This window comes from Panthera pardus, unplaced genomic scaffold (genome assembly GCF_024362965.1).
Source record: "Panthera pardus isolate Hobbes unplaced genomic scaffold, ASM2436296v1 HiC_scaffold_17, whole genome shotgun sequence".
NCBI classification, from domain to species: Eukaryota; Metazoa; Chordata; class Mammalia; order Carnivora; family Felidae; genus Panthera; species Panthera pardus.
Window position 1 is genome coordinate 88,656,383 of NW_026526732.1, and position 19,612 is coordinate 88,675,994.

Sequence of the window (19,612 nt, forward strand, 5' to 3'; positions counted from 1 at the left end):
ACTGTGGCTCTAACACTACAAATAGTGTTTCTCATAATAATGAATCTTACCATGTAGCTATTTTCTGCTAGGGTGCAGTAGGACTAAAGTCACGCTACTGACATTTCTCTAAAGATACTTTGTTCTGTCAGTTAATACATATTCATGAGCACCACAGATTGTGCTAGATGCTGAAGTAACAATGGTGCGCAAAATCCGGTACAGTCTCTCCCCTCTTACAGCTTGAGGTATGTAATGGAGGACATAGGCATTAATCACATAAGAACTCAAATACATGTTATTTTAGAACTGAGATAAGTAAAACAAATGGTGTGGCTATGAGAGTAAGTGATAGGGGAATCCGCTAAAATAAATGCAAGGGAGGCAGATTCCCAAATTTTTACATACTCTTTTTTAAGTTGAAAATTCTCAAATCAGTTATTCTTGCATCTTGTTTGTTCTCTCTTCCATTTTATAAAATTCATAGAATTTCTAGTATAATTTTTAATCCTATGCCCTTTCCTCAGTGAGATTGTTTTCCAAAGACGAGAAACACATTTTCTTGTAAGATAATTGATGTTATTGGCACAGCTTCCTCATTTGAAGGTGGGCCTATGATGATTTTGTCTGTGCAGTCTCCATTTACCTTTCATCATGAGAGGACCCAACTTTGCACCAGGGAGTTATGCTTTGTCATGGTGGTGGAAATGTCAGTGGAGGTCCCTAATGTCTGCTGGCTAAGTCAGTTCATCCATATCCTTCCAACAAAGCTCTCTTTTGTTAGTCAAAGTCGCTCTATGTCTCTCGCAACCAAGTATTTCTATTGGATAAAGCATGTTTAATGAAGCAAAGTGTTAAATATATCCCACGGCAATTAGGATATGTTAATTGATAGGACTTTTTATAATCCTATTGACTGAATAGGCCACAGCTGATTCTGAACTGAGCGGATTTTATTTTGAGGAGCTATGTTGCTAGAACATACTCACAAATATATATGGTGGACTCAAATTTTATATAACCAAGAAACATTTGCAATGTTCTACATAGAATGATGGAAAGAAAAATTTGGATGCTGAAATCTGGGCCCCTTCCTACCTAGATACATTAATTGCAAATACATCCTCATGCCAGATAGTCATTCTAATTTGAAATTGTCACCTTGGCACAGCCAGAAATCACCATACCAATGATGGCCTGATGGTTCTGACAGAAGTACCACATAAGAGCTGCCAATCAAGAGCTTACATATCTGTCATGGGCTCAGTTTGATTTCCATGCATGATTCCTTCTTGTTCACTGACTTAAGTACACCTTTCAGCTTTTGTAGTGGGGAAGCTTCCATTGATATGAAAGCCAGTATCACAGTGAATATTGGAGGGTTTCCAACCCAGCAATGTTTTGGGATAAAAACATGCTGTGGTTTTAGTTTCCATAAACAATAAGGGTTTCCCCTTATTTATTTGTCTGAATAATTATTTATCTGCAGCACACATGCCTTTGATGGTCTTAAGCACCTAATTTGAAGTTTCTATACAATAAATCCTACTGGTCCATTTTAATGGCTACTTTTGGATTTTACTCACCTTAAGTGTCTATCTGTTCACTTTTTTTGTTCTTTTGTGACCCAAACACATCTTGTGTCCCAAAGAAATTGATTTCTGTGAAAAACTCAATTTTCTAAAAACCTTGTGAAGATGATAAAACTACACCTCATGTAGATTTTCTTTTTAAATAAAAAAACATATTCTAATTGACACTATATATAAAATTCAGGTTGCTTTAGTTATAATACCTGCCAAATAACATAGGTATCTTTTGCAGTAAAGAGAAATGCTAGGTAACGCTCTCTCGCACTCGGGTTATTGTGACATGTTTTGAAGCTGTGTATGAACCCCCATCCTGAGAGGACCAGCAACCTAACTGCACAAAAGTATCTCCTGAAATTGCTTATTTCATAAAACTCTTATCTTTTATTTTATGTCTTGGTAACTCAAGGGAGGCTGCCTTAATTGTTTATATAAAAGAAAAAGTGATAGGTTGTAAAGTGCTTTCATGAAATTGCAGACATTAGACAAAAAAATCAGGGTGTGAACAAACCTGTATGTTTTGAACCTCTACCCTATCTCAGGCTCTCTTCTAGAATAAATACTTGGGACATGTCAAATCTAACAGCTCTGGGCCTGGACACACTTGAATTTAGATCTCAGTTCTATCACTTTCAAATTGTGTGGTCTGAGGCACAAAATGCCATCTCCTTGTAGCTCCAGTTTTAGTAGTCAGAATAACCTTATAGGGTTGTTCTGAAGAGTTAAAAAGGGATATAAATCATTTATCACTGGAGGACACAGGTTAGAGCTATGTAAGAAATGGTAGCCATTATTACCTTTCTCAATCCTCACAATAACCAGGAAGGTAGTAGTCATTATCACCCTTTGTTGATTAGGAGGAGACTGAAGTTCAGGTAGGCTAAGTAAAGCTCCCAAGCTTGCATCAGTGGTGAGACAGCTGGAACGCATTTTGAATCCAAAGTAAATTCTTTTTGTGTGCTGTTTAGAAACATTCCATATTCAGGGAGCACCCTCCTTTAGATTACTCAAATTTGTGATTATGCCCTATTCAGATAGAAAAGCGGGTGAAACAAACAAGGGTAGGTTTGGTGCTTTCTGTAGTAAGTCCATAAACTGGATATTGATCACCCTGCAACTGTCCCGTAAAGTACTGCAACTATGTTTTAAAGGGCTGATCGCCATATCTTGTCTCTGAACACCTTGTGGACATTTATCTTGGTATCCCTGACACCTAACACAGTGTTTGATATTTAGTAGGTGCTCAAGAAATGTCCACAGGATAAATGAAATTACTGTGACGGCATAGGTATACAGGCCAGGGAAGGTGCTTGTAACATAGAAGGCTATCTATCATAAATCTTGCCTTCTCTCCCTCCAGTTGAGGTCTCCCTGCTGAAGAGAAGACTTCTTTCATTGGCCCTGATGGAAACCCTGCCTGCTCATTCTGATGCTGTTGTGATCTCTTATTTTCCATACAAGTGGAAATAAAGGGCCTGCAGGTGGGTTTGAAACAAACTACTTGGAGGTTTTCTTTTCCAAATTCAGAAGTGTGAATCACTAAGTCTAAACTACAGATAAGATAGGCATTTCTATATGTAGAATTTTAGAAACAGATTGTTAGAAAAAGTTGGAGAATCTCTCAACTATAAACTTTAGAGTAAGGGGCCTGGAAATCATGTGCACAGAATTTAGACACTACTTTGCCTAAATTACCTTTTCTAGCCTTAGGAATATAGACACCTATACTGTCATTGTCCATATTTACTAGTATACTCCTATGGTTATTTTTCTTCTTTTTTGCATTGCATAGGAGTCCTCAATACAGAGTGGGCTGTTGAATACAGTCTGAAGTAAATGAAAACTAATGTTAAGGAAGCAACATACACTGCAGGAATTAATCTTGATTCTTGAAGTTGTGTTGTGAAAAGGGAATGATTTATATACCTTTCTCTGGCCAGAGCCCCAGAGTATCCCTAAGACAGAACCTGGAGCCCCATGGACTGCTTGACATTACTAGCATCTAGTTATGTTTCAAGCATGTTTCTCTTTGAATAAATAAATATTCAGGACTTAAATTAGACAAGGGATCTAAAAAAGAACTGAGTAAGGTCTATATCATTTTTTATTTTGTCACTGTCACTCAAGGATATACTTGGCTGCAGATATTTGCAACAGTTTATTTTAGTATTATAGAAAATATGGATGTAGCAAAGGACTGGGTTGCTCAAACATTTCCTCTCAAAGTGTACTGATTGCCTAACAGAGTGCACTTACTGCAGGGGATCAGTGACAAAGGAAATTGAAATGCTTTATATTTAGAACATAATATAATTTTTATCTTCTGTGCCATAGCTTAGTTGTGTTAACAATATAAAATTAATATAAAATATTTTATCTTACTTATGTTCCCCCAAATCTAAAAATTCAAGTCCCCACAATGATGGGCCATGATTATCCTGGACTGATGCCTTCTTGTGCTCTCTGCTCACCATGACTTCTCCCCAGTTTGAGAAGCATAGGTTTACTGGATGTGTGGAGTTCATTAGGAAATTCAAAGGAACATTCTAAGGTGTTTTTAAGAGGCTACATGTTTCCATGGAAGAATGTGTCAAGGTTGATCCTCATGTTTTTAGAAGGGAAGATAAAAATAAATACCTCTCCATCCATTTTATATGTAACATGGAAAGGATAATATTGTCTATTGCAGTTGAGATATTTGTAACTGCATTCCTAATCATTCCTTGAGATTTGCCCTCAACTCAAGACAGACAATTTAAACTACCTGCCTGATATTTCTGATTTACCATCTTATTAGGCACCTTAATCCCCAAGGTATTAGAATGCAACTTGGCTTAACTAGATGTCTGCTTGCTTTTCCTAGACCTGTCAATGTTACTACTGGAAACTCAGGCTCAGACCTGCAGGGTCCTCTTTTTTCTGATCCCCTATTTTCAGTTAAGGACCAAATTCCCCAGATCTGGACTCTACCATGTCCCTTCATTCCTTTCTTTTACTACCACCTCATTTTTCTTGCCTGGACTGGTCACTTCATAATTTGTATCTCAACTTCTCCATTCACCCTACTCCACGTTCTCCTTCCTATTACTGCCATAGTCATCTTTCTGAATTCCAGATCAGGGCAAGTCATTCCTCACTAAAAAGCAAACAGAACACAATAGAACAGAACACTTTAGCAGCTTTTAGTAATAAATTAGATAAAAATTCTTCGCTTTGGGTGCAAGCTCTTTACTATATGGTTTCTTAATTACTTTCTCTTTTTATCCATAGACCTCATGTTTCAGTGAATTATAATATGCTTCTGGTTTCTTGAGCATTCCATACTTTAGCCTTTAGCCAACTACCATTCATCTCCTTGAATTGTATATCATGTAAATATCCTTGAAGTCCAGTATGGCTGTCTTTGTTTACTCCATAGTAACTGGTCTCTGCTCCAAATCAGATATAGAGTTTGATAACTTTTTATTAAAGAAAACTAGACTAATTTCAATTTTATATCATTCTTTCCATAGTAATTTATTGAATATCTACTACTGTGAAAATGAATAAAGGAATCCTCATTCAAAATGGAGTGAGGAATCCATGAAGGGAGAGTTCTCATGCACCACGACTCATCACAGTCTGCATACCCAGCAGAAAGAAGAAAGATTTCCTCTCAGCCTGGCAACAGCAAGCTGCCCAGACCTGCAGTCAATGAGAAGCTGCCACCACTTCAAACTCTTTTTCCTCCATAAAAAGATGCTCTCCCACTCTGTTATCTAGACTTGCTTATTGTTCACCATAGTTTGCATGTCCCAAATTGCAATTCCTTTGCTATTCCCAAATAAACTCATTTGCTGCTCAGTAATCTTTGTTGTTTGATTTTTAAGGTTGACATTACATGGTGTCAGAAGTGGAATCTGAAGAAGATGAACCCCTGAGGAACTAACAACGCCAGGCATGGTGTATGGTACCCACTTCAGCCTCTTGCACTCTCTCTGAGTCATCTTTTTCCTTTTGTTTTGGTAGGCCTCTTGTCAGAGACAAGCCTTCTTTTGGTTGAGCTCTATGATTTTATTCTTGAAGGTATCAGCCTTTTAGTGGCTACCCATTTTTTTGCTGAACCTCTGGTTTTAAAGTATGGAATCTAAATACTTTCCAGAGGGTCCTCTTTCTGGGACCCTGGCCAGTTTTGTGTTCAAAACTATGGCTGTTCCTCATGTACATTCTTAACCAAACGGACCAACTTAACCAAAGATAATTTAGAACTCCAGTGGCCGCTGTGGAGAACTGTTGACCTCACCAAACTTGTTTTTCCACAACCAGATTAGAGGACGACAGCTCTAAAATTAAACAGACTAAATAGGATGCCTATTTTAATTGGTGTGTGGAGTTTTCCAAACATATCCAAGAGTCTAAAATCACCTCTTTGCAAAATAAGATTTCTAAGTTAACCAAGAGAAACAAACAATTCAAAGTAGAGACAAGGGCTTCTGAGGTCACCTTTTCCCTTCTCTGTCCTCCTTGTCTCTATCTAGTACCAGCTTCCTCTTTCCTTCCCGTACCACTCCCACATCCTCTATACCTCCTACTTCCTTATCTACCAAACTATGGGTCATAATTGAAGAATTTACTTAACCCAGGGAGAATCCTTAAAATTGTTTATAAATGGATTACCTTCTGAGATTAGTGAATTAAAAAAAACAAAAACACCTTAAAGTATCTTCTAAGGTCTCTTTTTGCATTTATCTATGTGTTTATGAATGTCTATGTATGTACCTATTTCTCAGAAATACATATGTACGTATTATTATTTATTATTATGTACATACCTGTGTATGTACCTATTTCTCAGAAATAAATAGACACCAACCCAAATGTTTTTCAGGTTCACATGATTTGTAAAAATATTAGGTATAAAAGCTATTTTTAGCTTGTTAGTTCAATTAAAATGTGTGTCCTTGGAGTTCTCACCATTAAATATAAAACTTTTGCTCTACCTAGGTTTACTAAAAGTACAGTAAGTTCATGTTATTTCTTTTACAAAATTTGTGAGCAAGAAAATAGCTTAGGCTGATGGCTAGTCGTCTAATGTCTCATTAAGTTTTTTGGGTAATCTAAACATAATTGTTAAGAACAAGTAAATTAAAGTAAATTTAAGTAGGATAAAAAGGTTTTAAGTAAACTTTTTAGTTTCACTAATACATTTTGGTCACCTGAAACTTTAGTTTTGCTAAAGTTAAAATAAATGATAGATACTCATTGAATAGTGCCATTATTTCTAAATAAGATAGAAAATGGAAAAATTACTGAACATAGGTTTATCCAATTTTGGTTTCTTTTTACAGAGAGACAAAAAGATATTTGGGTCTATAAATGAACATGCTTTGTGCCACACTGAAAAGTTATACTATGAAGAAGCATATGTTTCTAGAAATTTTGAGTTGTATTCATGAAACCACCAACCTACATGCTAATGTAAAAGTTCATAATTGCTTGCTTGCTTAGTTTTCACTAAAAAATAAGGTTTCTAAGGGTTAAGGATTCTAGTTAAGGTTTCTAAGTGTTAACAATTCTAGTTAACATATGTAATTAAAGCTACTAGAAATAATAAGGGAAACAACTCTGTATACAAAGAAAGGAGGGTATGTTTTTTGGTTAGAAAGGTATGAGGAAAAAAAGAAAAAGTATGAGGTGGAGATACATTTTTGTTGAGGGAAATAGAAAGGACAGACTAAGATGGACATAGAAAGTTGTAGAAGGTCTATAAAAATGAAATCTTGGGAAAAATTTTTATGTATGATCAAGCTAGATAAAATTTTTTATAAGGGTTTCAAAAACAAGCTTTAATATTAATAGGGTATTTATGTAAAATTAAACCTTAATTTTTCTTTGATAAAAGGACAAATTTTTCTTGGAATACTGGTCTGCTTTTAATAACAGATTGTAAAAAGGTTTCCTTTATCTTTAAAGTAATCTGGCTTTTAGGGGTACCTGGGTGGCTCAGTCGGTTGAGCGTCCAACTTCGGCTCAGGTCATGATCTCGCGGTCCGTGAGTTCAAGCCCCGTGTCGGGCTCTGTGCTGACAGCTCAGAGCCTGGAGCCTGTTTCAGATTCTGTGTCTCCCTCTCTCTGACCCTCCCCCGTTCATGCTCTGTCTCTCTCTGTCTCAAAAATAAATAAACGTTAAAAAAAATTTTTTTTAAAGTAATCTGGCTTTAAAAAAAAAAGGATTGTTTCATTAAAATAATTTTATGTATTTGCTGTCTTCATCAAGTCTTTGAGTATGTAAGTTTTTACTCAGAACAATGTGACTTTCTATATTTGCCTTTTAACATCTTCCCTTGTTACCATGGTTAAACGGATAACTAAGTATTGTTTCATAGACTTATGATCCTATTTAACCAAGTGTTTTAAAACCTTTTGATATTTTTGACAAACTTCCCAAAATCCAATTCTAAATAGTCTTTTTGACCTCGAACTAACTTTGAGTTTTCTAAGAGGTCCCTAACACAGATCTCAATACATTTGTTCTTTCTCCTTATAAAAAGAGAGAGGTTAAACCGATTAGGCTTATTTGGTATATTAAATTACATGAGAAACATTTTAAAATAAGTGATGATAAACCATTTTAGGTCATGTGATGCAGGTGAATGTGATTAATATAAGTATTATAGAAATTATACGAAATTTCTGAAAATCTGGTATCTTGGTATAATGTTATCAGTCATAATTCCAGTTATTATCTTAAAATCTTATACAGAAAACCAAATTTTCTCGTCAATTCCATTATAATGAACTTGCATCAGATCTTTAATAATGGGCATTTTAAGTCTTTTGTCATTTTCAGGGAGTTACAGTTTTACTCTAATGCTTTTACAAAAGTGAACCTACAGAAGTGATTTATCTTCAAAGAGACTCAGAGCTCAGAAAAAGTGCAGGTTTCTGATAACTTTGAGATCATAAAATTGAACTGGGTACAAATTTCCAGAACTAATGAAAAAACTGGATTCAAGCGGAACAATAACAACATGAGAGAATGAACTGAGGAGGATGATTATAATTTTTATGACTTCTAGTTTTGACACATTGTTGGTCCTTTACTGTTTTGTTTTCAACATTAAAAGGACACCTTCTTCTTTTTAAAATTACCTATGAAATAGAGCAATTTGATAAAATATAACTTGGTAAACAAAGATGTATCTACTTTTTCTCCCTACCTGGTCCCTTCAGAATTTGGATCACATGGCAATGCAGTTAGTTATTTGCATAAATTCAATGAGAATCTGTTCTCCTTGTAATAACAATTGGAAATATTGGCTATTTTACCAAGGCTCTGATTGTATTATTTTGAGAGAGATGTGCATAGTCTCAGATTTGACAGGACAGTTTTTAAGAAACAAAGGCTGACTTTATGGAGCCAATAAAGCTCCTCAGAAAAATCACCCTGGCACCTTGCTTACAAGGTTCTAGCAAAGCAGTCTTAAAAAGATCTTATGGGGTCAATCACTATTCTTGCTACGCTTGTGGAAATAGGCCAAATGTAATGCAAACAAATTAGTTTTGCTGTGATTATCTTTGGTAAGAAAAAAAAAGGGTAAGTATAGAAAGAAAAATTATGTTTGCACTTTTGTCTATATTAGATTCTAATCCTGTTAATAAACTGTTCTAGATGCTAAATTCTGGTTTTCTCAAATATCTGGCTATGACTCTAACATGTCTGATTTTTTTTTCCCCATGCTTCTGATTTGGAATGAATAAGAACAAAGACTGCCCTTTATCCTCCTTGAAAGGAACTATCCCAGGTCCTCCTCATTACCCAAATGATAGCCAGACTTCAGGGGCTCAATAATGGGGTATACATACACAGCTAAACATCTTGTCCTGTACAAACCCTGGAGATTTGCAAGAGAAGCAGCTGACATCAAAGCAGACTGCTTCCACTCAAGACCCTGGATCAAGACTTCATACTTTAAACATAGTCTTTCTTTTTCCCCTGGCATTGGCCTGGAAAAATAAAATCTCCACCTATATCTCCCAGGCCATTGCTAAGGGGAGCAAACTCTGGAATTTAGAACAATTTTTTTTTTAAGGCTAAGATCTTGGCCAAAGGGAGAGATGTGAAAATAAACAAAGGAATGGGGTTGGAATTCCTGAGTGGGGAGCTCTCTCATATACTACCAGTAGTTACAACTTTTGTGTTTCAACAGAAGGAATATTTCCCCTGGGCCCAGCAGCAGCAAGCTGTCCTTTCCTGCAGCCAGTGTGAAGGTGCCACCCCTTGGAATTCTCTTATTTTCCTCTAGTGAACTGTTGTTCAAAACAGTACCTCCCAACTTCTTTTCTCCTCTCCAGGCTTGCATGTCCTGAATTGCAATTCCCAAATAAACTTGCGTGCTGCTTGATAACCTTTGTTGTTTAATTTTTAAGTTTGACACTATATACCAGATCTCTGCTTGGAGCTGGGAATGCAAATCCAATAAAGGGTTTGGTCACAGAACAAAGGAGTATCACTACAGTATTCTCTGTATCCTTTCCTGAAAGTAAGAATGGATGTTAAACCATTTTGGCTAGTCAACACTTTGCTCTATTTATTAAAAAAAATACAGTGTTGTCTTGGAGACTGGCAACATGAAAGGGCTTTTCTCCAGGTATAACACTTACCAGGCAATGATTTATGAGTTAAGAGAATATTGTTATTGTGTATAGACTCTGCGGAGTGTATGAGGCCTAAAGGGAAGATATTTTCAGGAGCCTAGGAGGCAAATCTGCTTGCCAGTGACAAAAATGCCTAAGTTGGCCACTGTGTGGGAAGGGAAGGCTTATGGGGTGGGAGTTGGGGGACTATCAAGTAGTTTGATATAAACAAAATTTATCAAGCCTGAATTAAAAGGGAGGGAGGCAAGTGAGGTTCTTCATCTAGGACAATCCACAAAGTACAAATATATCATACTAAAATATATCAGCATTTAAAGCCAGGAGTAATTTTTCTGAACACCACTTCTGAGATAACTGCCACATAACTGTAATTGCACATAGACTAAGGGGAGTGGCACTAAAAGGTTTGCAAAGAAAATGTACTATCTCAAAATGCCCCCACCCCACCCTCAAATTTTACACTTCTCACAATCATGCAATAACTACAGCAATTGAAGAGCTATCTAGGGTTGTTGTGTTGCAACATCCTTCCATTTTCAGCAAATGTTTTGATAATACCATGGCTATACATTGAGATACTAAGCAGCAGGAAAAAAGCATCAGCTTAAGGAATCGTCTACCAGTTGCCACAGAGAATCTATGAAAAAGGAATAGGTTTTCTAATGCTCCAAGTGACACAATATGATTAGATTTCTTTTCAGAGCTTGTGATTACATAGCTTTGGTTGGTTGCACTGAGGCCTAATTGTAGATCTAGGTTTTTACTATATTTTGTCACTGATGCCTTGTGGGTTAATTTCCATCTCCTTTCCTTTGTACTAACATAACTTCGTGCTTTAAGGACAAAAAATATATACACAATGATCTTCAATTTTGGGTTAACTAAAGAAAAAGGGGAAAAAATGTCCCTTAAAAGGCAGTAAGAAATCTAAAACTGAAGATTGCTGAATGTTTTTTTCTTTGTAGCCTGAAACAAGATATGACGTTTATTATCCCATGCCAGGCTGCTACAACTGAGACACATCAGTAGGAAATTTGGCATATAGTCATTGAAGCCAGGTTATCACTTTGTTTCTTGAACTCTAAACATTTCCTAAAAAAGACCAATTCTTTAAGGACTCTACTCAAGGTAAAACCAGAGCCTGTTTACCATTGTAGTAAATACAAACTGCTAAGTCTCACTTTTGATACCTGATTTATTATTGCTGAGCTACAACATTCATCTCCATCAACAAAATGATTTAGGAGTCCCCATATTCCGAGAGGTTTCCATAATTTTAGGAATACCAGCTAAGAGTATCGAGTTCTATGTAAGCATCAACAGAGTACAAATATGCTGGAGAAATTTATAATGTATTATATCCAATTATGTCAGCAGGCTATGAATCATATCTAATTATCAAGATGCATAAGTGCCTTTTATGTGACGCTCAAACATCATTAATTTTGTGCTTAGCATAAGCTGCTCAAATGGTATGATTTCGGTAATTTCTAGCATCGATATTACAACATCAATATAAATTCAATGCAAATTGGAAAATGAACATCTTCATCTTGTTTATATCTGCAAAAAGGCATTTACTGAACATAGGAGCACACTGAACCAACACTTGCTATTGAAAAAAAGAATCTGGAATGTAGCGCAGAGAACCTGAATAAGAGGAATCAGTACACAAGGCAAGTCCCAGAGAAAGCCTAGCTAACCAGCCAAAGCATTCTTACAGGCTCTCTTCAGGTAGTCACTGAGGTGAAACCAATGTAACGGTTGTAAATATGAAAAACGAAGAAACCAACATTCTTACCTCACAACAAACTGAATTGATCTAATTAAATCCTCTCCATAAATTGCCCATTTATCTTAGTATTTATAAAATGGATTCCATGTCTGGAAAATCTCAGTTTAGCATACATCTAAGGCAATTAGAAGTTAAAATTTTTTTCTACTAGTTTTACAATATGGATTTTAATTAAAAATGTTTGACTTCTCATTTAATTTTTAAAGAGTAGAGCCCCTACAGAGTGCAGAACAATATGTTGAGTTGTATGTCAATTTTGAATCAAAGCAATTAAAATTATTTAAAAATCCATAGAAACTTACCTCAAAGTCAAGGTCTGAATATCGTGATTTTCTTCTCTGTTAGATTTTTTAAAAAGAAGAAAAACCAACATAAAGTTATGTTTAGTCATTCAAATAAGATGAAAATTATTATTTTCAATAAAATATATTGTTACCTTTGTATTACAAGTATTTCCTTCACATAAGAATGTGGGAATTTTTATGATTTCAAATTCTTTCATCCATATGATTTCATTTTTACCTTGAACTTCCATTAAAATTGAAGAATATAAAAATACAGAATATTTCTCATCCTGATCTCTTAACTTTTTCAGCAAGGAGAATTTTTTTAAATGTGAATTCTCACAAAATTTTCAATCTTAAAGCAGACTTGAGGTCTGTAACAGCAAAACTATAATTTTTATTTTAGAGACACAAAGGAGTAAAAGCTATATAGGAAAACATCATGTACATCTCTCAAGACTTCCCACCAGCCTATCTCAGTCTTCATTTCTATCAAACTCTCTCTGGCCTTCTGACTCCCAAAGTTCTGTATGTCTCACCCACAATTTTTTTGGTATTTGATGGTTCTCCATGATAAGAAAGTCCTAACTGCTAGTTCTTAGGAACTGACGTATTTATTATAATTTAGTAAAAAAAAAAAAAAAATAGCCCACACCCCAGTGATATACAAGTGTAGATGTCCATTATCTCAGTGTTCCTCTATGCCTCTGACTCTGTCAAACAGTTCCTGAATCTAGTTATAGATCAATATGTATTAATAAAATAAGACAGTAGGCCTGATAAAATCAGGAAACATTACTTAAATGAAATTAATGTGATTCTATGAATATTAGTGTAAGGAAGGTATGCTTAGCATGTGCCAAGAGGGATTTAGTATAGAAGGAGATATCTGGTAAATATAGAAAGGGTCCTCAAAATATTTAGAGAACAAAACAAGTTTCCAATAGGAGGTTTTTTTTTTTTAAGTTTATTTTGAGAGAAGAGTGAGGGGGGAGGGGCAGAGGGAAAGGGAGAAGAGAATCCCAAGCAGGCTCCACACTGCCAGCACGGAGCCCAGTGTGGGGCTCAAACTCACGAACCGTGTGATTATGATGTGAACTGAAACCAAGAGTCAGATGCTTAACTGACCAAGCCACCCATACACTCCAGAGTTTTGTTTGTACTATGAATTTTTTTTTTTTTTGATGAACTGGGGACAAAAAAATAAATATTAAAAACAATAAGCAGTTGAATATGTAAACCTTTAGGCAAATGTCTTTTATATTTTTCTCTTCTGCTATCCCAATACCTATCTTAAGTTCAATAACCTAACAGGGAACCCTAACCATATAGTTGAGAGATTCTTGTAACTGCTAAATAGTAGAGACAGGCACTAATGTAGTTTATTGACAAATATGCCCACATTTCTACAGCTAGAGTTACAATGTAACATAGAACCAGAACCTCCCTATATAACCACCTCCCCAAAGCATGCTTCACTAGACAAGAAGATATACTAAAAGAAAGATTTTGTTAAAAAGTTGAAAAACTTTGAAATTATTTGATTAGAGTGGAGCTGGATCGTGGAATCCAGTCTTCAAGTATGATCAAAGAGAGCATTGAGAAGAGGATTGCTTTATTAAAATTTTTTTAATGTTTGTTCATTTTTGAGAGACAGCGACAGAGTGTGACTGGGGGTGGGGCAGAGAGAGAGGGAGGCACAGGAACTGAAGCAGGCTCCAGGCTCTGAGCTATCAGCACAGAGCCCGATGAGGGGCTCCAACCCACGAACCATGAGATCATTACCTGAGCCACCTAGGTACCCCTGAAGACACTGCTTTATTAAATGAAGGCTGCATGTTGATGTATGTCACTTCAGTTCTTGTCTCTAGTGTCACTGTGGCCTAGCCCTGGTGACATACTGCAAGGAGAAAAGTGTGTAGGAAGGCATTAACCCAGGCCTCCTTTGCCATCTCCCACCACTATTGTTATCTGTGTTGTAAAAAAAATCAGGCTCCAACGTAGCGCGTTGCACTTTGCTGCAATATCTATTCTACATGTCAGTGTTTCCATTCTGCTCTTGAATGCTTCGCTTTCTTGGCACTGTGACTCTGCAGGACGTTTTTGTAAGTATATGTTAAGCAAGATTCTTTCATTCATGCAGCAACATGCAAGCATGGAAACAGTTTTAAGCAGCTAGAACATTTGTCATGAGCTTTGAGTTCCATTTGGAAATTAGTGAGATCTTATGAGAAGTTTCAGCGAGTTAGCAGAATAAGAAGAGGCCTTTCTACTGCTGGCGTTGTCTCTTTGCCAAAGGTTGCAACAGCAGTATGTTGTGTTGTTGCTGAATGCAAAGCTGTGTAGCCTAAGGACCGGACATGCTGATGGACACATGTCACATATTTTAGGAACAAGAACAAAAGACGGGAACCTAGAAGACCATCAGAAATAGATTCTCCTTCCGACAGATGTCACCTATGCACCTATGTTGACATGAAATATGAAAAAGAAAATGGATATATTCCTACGAGTAGATTTCTCTCTCTTCTAATTTTATTAAAATTAAATTCTAACATAAAGGTAGAGCAGAACTAGCAGCCTCAAAGGATTAGGCTAAAAAATAAATGAAGCAAACAGATTTTAATCAAAAGAGCCTAAAGATGGTGGGGGTGGGGGGTGAGCAGTGAAGACTTAAAAATTAGAGAATGGGAAAAATGTGGTAGATTTTCAGAGCCCAAGGGAAGTTAAAATTTGTGACATCTAATTCATATCCCCACAAACTGACCAAGTGTTCCAACCTTTTATAGTTTATAAAGTGCTTTCACATTTGAACATGGTAACTGCCCTGTGGGATGGTCAGGAAAGTATTATTTTTTTATATCTATTCTATGAATTAGGAAAACTGAGTCCCAGAGTAGTTAAAATGACTTGCTCACTTCACCTGGGTAGTAAGCAAATGAGCTGGGATTCACACTCAGGTCTTCTGACTCCAAACCCTGCATTTTGTCCACTGTCTCTCACTACTTGTTCAGTGGTAAGGGTGGTAATATTTTATAGCCAGGATGCCTGATATAGTTTGCTGATTGTTACTAGAATTCAGCAAGAATAACATTTGAGGACCCAGTCAATCCAAGGCTGACAGCAGTGGGACAGAGATGCTTTCCAGCCATAAAGTAAGGTCAAGCAGAGTAACTTTTGTCAATTATATTTTAAAAGAGAAAAAGCATCAATATGATACTTATTTGAGAAAAGAGCTAATGGCATTATAATTTGTGATGATTACAGTAACTTAAAGACCATTGTAATACTTCATGACCAATGATACAGTCACAAACAGTAGCCAACCTCCACTTCCATGATGTGTCTCCCAATGCAAAATCCAGTTTATTTTGAGGTATCTGGTACTGAGAAATTGTGGTATAATGCAAGAACCAGAGTGTTGAATTCTGTTACCCTTGGTATACAGGCAGTATATTGGAAAGTATTTCAAGGCACTGGTTTGTAGAAACTGTGACGGACTTACATGTTTATTCAAATGTCCCTCTGAGCTTGCTGGGAAGTTATTGTAAGGTATGAAAGTGGTTACAAATAGTGGTTATATTTTTAAAAAATGAGAATCAATAAAAGTGATCAGGTCATGATAATTTTTTTCTGATTAAGTTGACAACTGCAGAATTGGTACATATAAGTTTAAAATAAGCCAGGGAGGGGGCGCCTGAGCGGCTCAGTCACTTAAGCATCTGACTTGGGCTCAAGTCATGATCTCATGGTTTGTGAGTTCGAGCCCTGCATCAGGCTCTGTGCTGACAGCTCAGAGACTGGAGCCTGCTTCAGATTCTGTGTCTTCCTCTCTCTCTGCCCCTCTCCTGCTCACATTCTGTCTTTCTCTCTCTCTCTCTCAAACATAAATAAATGCTAAAAAAAAAAAAAAATAAGCCAGGTTGGTACTAAAATATTTTATGAAGATATAAATCCCTCTGTCTCTAGATCCCCAACTTCTCAAATAACTTGATACAAATAATCCTTTTTGTAACAGTAGGTGATAAAAAAAAATCTCTTCAGTTCTTCTATGTGGTTTCCTTTTCCTAATTTTCCACTTAGAACTCATCCTAACTTGTATTCTGTCCTCAACACTCCATTAAAATTCTTCTTGTCAAGGTCTCTGATGAGCTCCATCTGGTCAATTTCCAAGGTCAACCTTCTGTCCTTATCTTGCTGGACTCTCAGAAACTTTTGAAATTTAATCATTTCCTCATTAAAACACATCATTTTAGCTTTTCCTCCCCCCCACCCCACCCTCCGCCTTCCCTCGCCTTGTTTGCTGTGGCTCATTCTCAAGTGTTCTTTGCTGGCTCTTCCTTATCACCCTGCCTTCTAAGTGTTGAGTTCCTGAGTTCTCTTTTTTCTCATCTTCTCTCCTCGATAGTAGCATTCATTCCATGCTGGCAAATTCCATCCTTTAAGTTCCAAACACCCCTTTCCTCTTCATGTCTGTCCAATCACAGAAAATGTCAGCTATCTAGCTGGTCAAGTCAGAGACTTAGGAGTCATGCTTTGTTCCCCACATCTCTCATCCTGCACATCACATCCACCAGCAAGTGCTATCTATTCCACCTCTGAATTCTCTCGATCTACCTACTCTTCTCCATCTTCACTTTCACCTCTATAGTCAAAGACATTCTCCTCTCCTGTCTGGGTAACTTCAGTACCTCCCTAACTGTCCTCAGGCTTTCTGCTGTACTCCCTCTCCTAATATTACTGGATCCTAATTCTCTTTCCCAAATCATCAAAGGGAGGGATGGATGGATGGATGGAGAAACGATCATGACAATCTTTCACGCAACAGTTTTTGCTTGCTTCCGTTGTTTATACAAGGCTCTGCAAAATCTGGTTTCTTTTTCCTATGCCAGCGACATCTTATGGAGCTCACCCCTTGGTCTGCAGGTCTTCTAATCCTGTGAAAGTATCCCAAGCTCTTTCCTATCTCAGGACCCCTGCACTGCAGCTTGTTTTGCCTGAACCATCTCCTCACCCTCCAGATCCACATAGGCCACGCTCCTTCTTAGCTTCACCCTACATAACCCTTCAGAAAGCTCAGGCCACTTTATCAAAAGAAGTCTCTCCCTCACATTCCATGGTTCTTCCCCAGCCCAGCACACTCTTTTAGAGTATCCATTTATTAACAGTTAGTTATCTATCTATTCCATAGGGTATATTTACCACAGGGAAATTTACCACATCTGCCTTGATCACTTTTATGTCCACAGCATCTACAAAAGGGCCTGGCACAATAATTCACAAAATTATGGATGAATAATTGAAGGAGGTACACTATGGCAGCTAAACAAGTCCAAAATAATTGGACTTGTTTCTTATTTTTGTTTTGTTGTTGTTTTTCTCATTCTTTGGGAGAATTTAGATAAGCAGGCAGACTACACAAAGAAAACCATTATGAATGGATTAACTGACAGCCAAAAGGATCAAGACAATTTAGGGGAATGCAGGCTTATCACTAATAGAAGGGAAAAAATTTCAGGATGATTTAAGTGTAAGAAAATGCACAAGAGTATGAGGCTACACAGAGGAATACTTAGCAAGTATATGCATTAAGGCATCTCTTCATATCTAAATCCTCTAGAATGATGAATAATTTCTCAAAGGGAATAATTCATTGTTTGTGTCACTTCAAATTAAACTGGACAAGACACTAGAAAATTCACTGCAAGGGATAAATTGCACTGACTAATAAATGGCAATACGACTGCCATTAAAACTTTTATTGCAGAGCGAGCAATGGACACATTCAAGGAGAAAGCTTCGATACCAAATCCATTGAAAACATCTGTGAAAAAAAACCTTGAGGATAATAAATATTGCAAAGTGACATATTTCAGCCAGTTTTGTTTGTATGTGTGCATAAACAAAATTCCCTAATAGAGGAGCAAAAACAAAACACTAAAGAAGGGCGAGGCGCCCTTTCACCACAGCTATGTGAGAAAAAAATGTAAAAAAGAAAACGTAGCTTTTGCACAATGGTCAGTTTTATAATGGTTTCTGCTAGTGACAGTCTCCCAGCTCCCAAGTAAGGCCATAATATTTTGTCTAAAATCCTAAATATCGATTTAGCACAGCATTCAAGCTTCTTCACAGAAATTCAAGATATAATGGTAATGATATAATAATAATACAACCTTACATCTGAAGTGCTTACAATTTTCAAAGGTTTTTCACATCCATTATCTAATTTGATCCACACAGTAGCTCTAAGGGAGGCAACTGTAATGTGACATTATAGCTAAAATGTTTTACCTTTAAAAACCTTTATAGTGAAAGCTCTACAATTCATGTCCAGAGGAAAACCGGAGTATAAAAATTTAGCCTAGAATGGTGTCCCTTCGTACCCATTTATAAATTGAGAGGGATTTTCAGATATATAGTTAAGTTCACACCAACGTGGTCAGAAAAGTTCGAGTAGCAAACTTTCTACTTTTGATAAAACCATTTCATAATCTACTACCTAACTCTGATTAGTCATTAAAAGTTTCTTCATGAATAAGAAAAACCAAGGCAAAGTCTGTCAGGAGAATGAGAGGGACCACTTAATGTATTTACATCTGAGTAAATTGTTCCATAAGAATTCAAGTGATGGTGGAGCTGAGAAGCCACATACAGGATCATGAAGTAACCCAGAGATTAGCAGAAGAGACTATCCCCTAAGGCTGGACAAAGGGAGATGACCCTGTGACCTAAGCCGGGGGCTGAGGCACCTGGAAGAAGCTGGAAGCCTTAGGGAACAGCAGCTAAATAGACACAAGGTGCTGCTTAAAGCAGAAAAAGTGAGGGAGAAATATACTGGATTTCTCTCTTCTGCCCACCTCCAATCCCTCCCCAGTGCTTCTTAGTGGCCAATCTTCTCTGTCAGCCAGAGGCACAGGAATCGGCATCAACTCTTAGTGATGCAGGGGACCATGTGCCAAATAAGCCCAGGACATGCTTAGAAACTGGGAAATTTTTTGAGTGAGGAAATGTTTCCGTTTTAAATCTAACAGCTATAGGCTGTGGAATAAATACCCCTGTTCCAAAGATTCAAAGCAAATACTGACCTGTATTCTTACAATGGTATCTCTAGATTTTTTTCAAAACAAAACAAACAAAAAAAAATAGAACTGCAATCCAAAATTTAAACTATGTTTCATAGTCCTCAAAATGGCTTGAGAACTAGGATACCTCCATTTTCCCCCCACCTGCTCCATAGCACCTAGTGGTTATTTGCTTTATGTACACACCAAATATCAACACATTGTTTTCTCAGTTATTGAAGGTGAATGACTTAAGTGCTAATGACA

At 36.8% G+C, this 19,612-nt stretch overlaps 1 protein-coding gene across 5 annotated transcripts in view; it reads right to left on the reverse strand.

Moving 5' to 3' along the window:
- ADGRB3 (adhesion G protein-coupled receptor B3) overlaps positions 1-19,612 on the reverse strand; it is a 721,030-nt gene that overhangs the window by 12,772 nt on the left and 688,646 nt on the right. For 4 of the 5 annotated variants that reach the window (XM_053904766.1, XM_019417654.2, XM_019417650.2 and 1 more), the window contains one exon: positions 12,303-12,338. The exons of the other annotated variant lie outside the window; for it this stretch is intronic. In XM_053904766.1, coding sequence (XP_053760741.1) covers positions 12,303-12,338 — 36 coding nt within the window. The remainder of the gene's footprint in view (positions 1-12,302; positions 12,339-19,612) is intronic. 5 annotated transcript variants of the gene reach the window in all.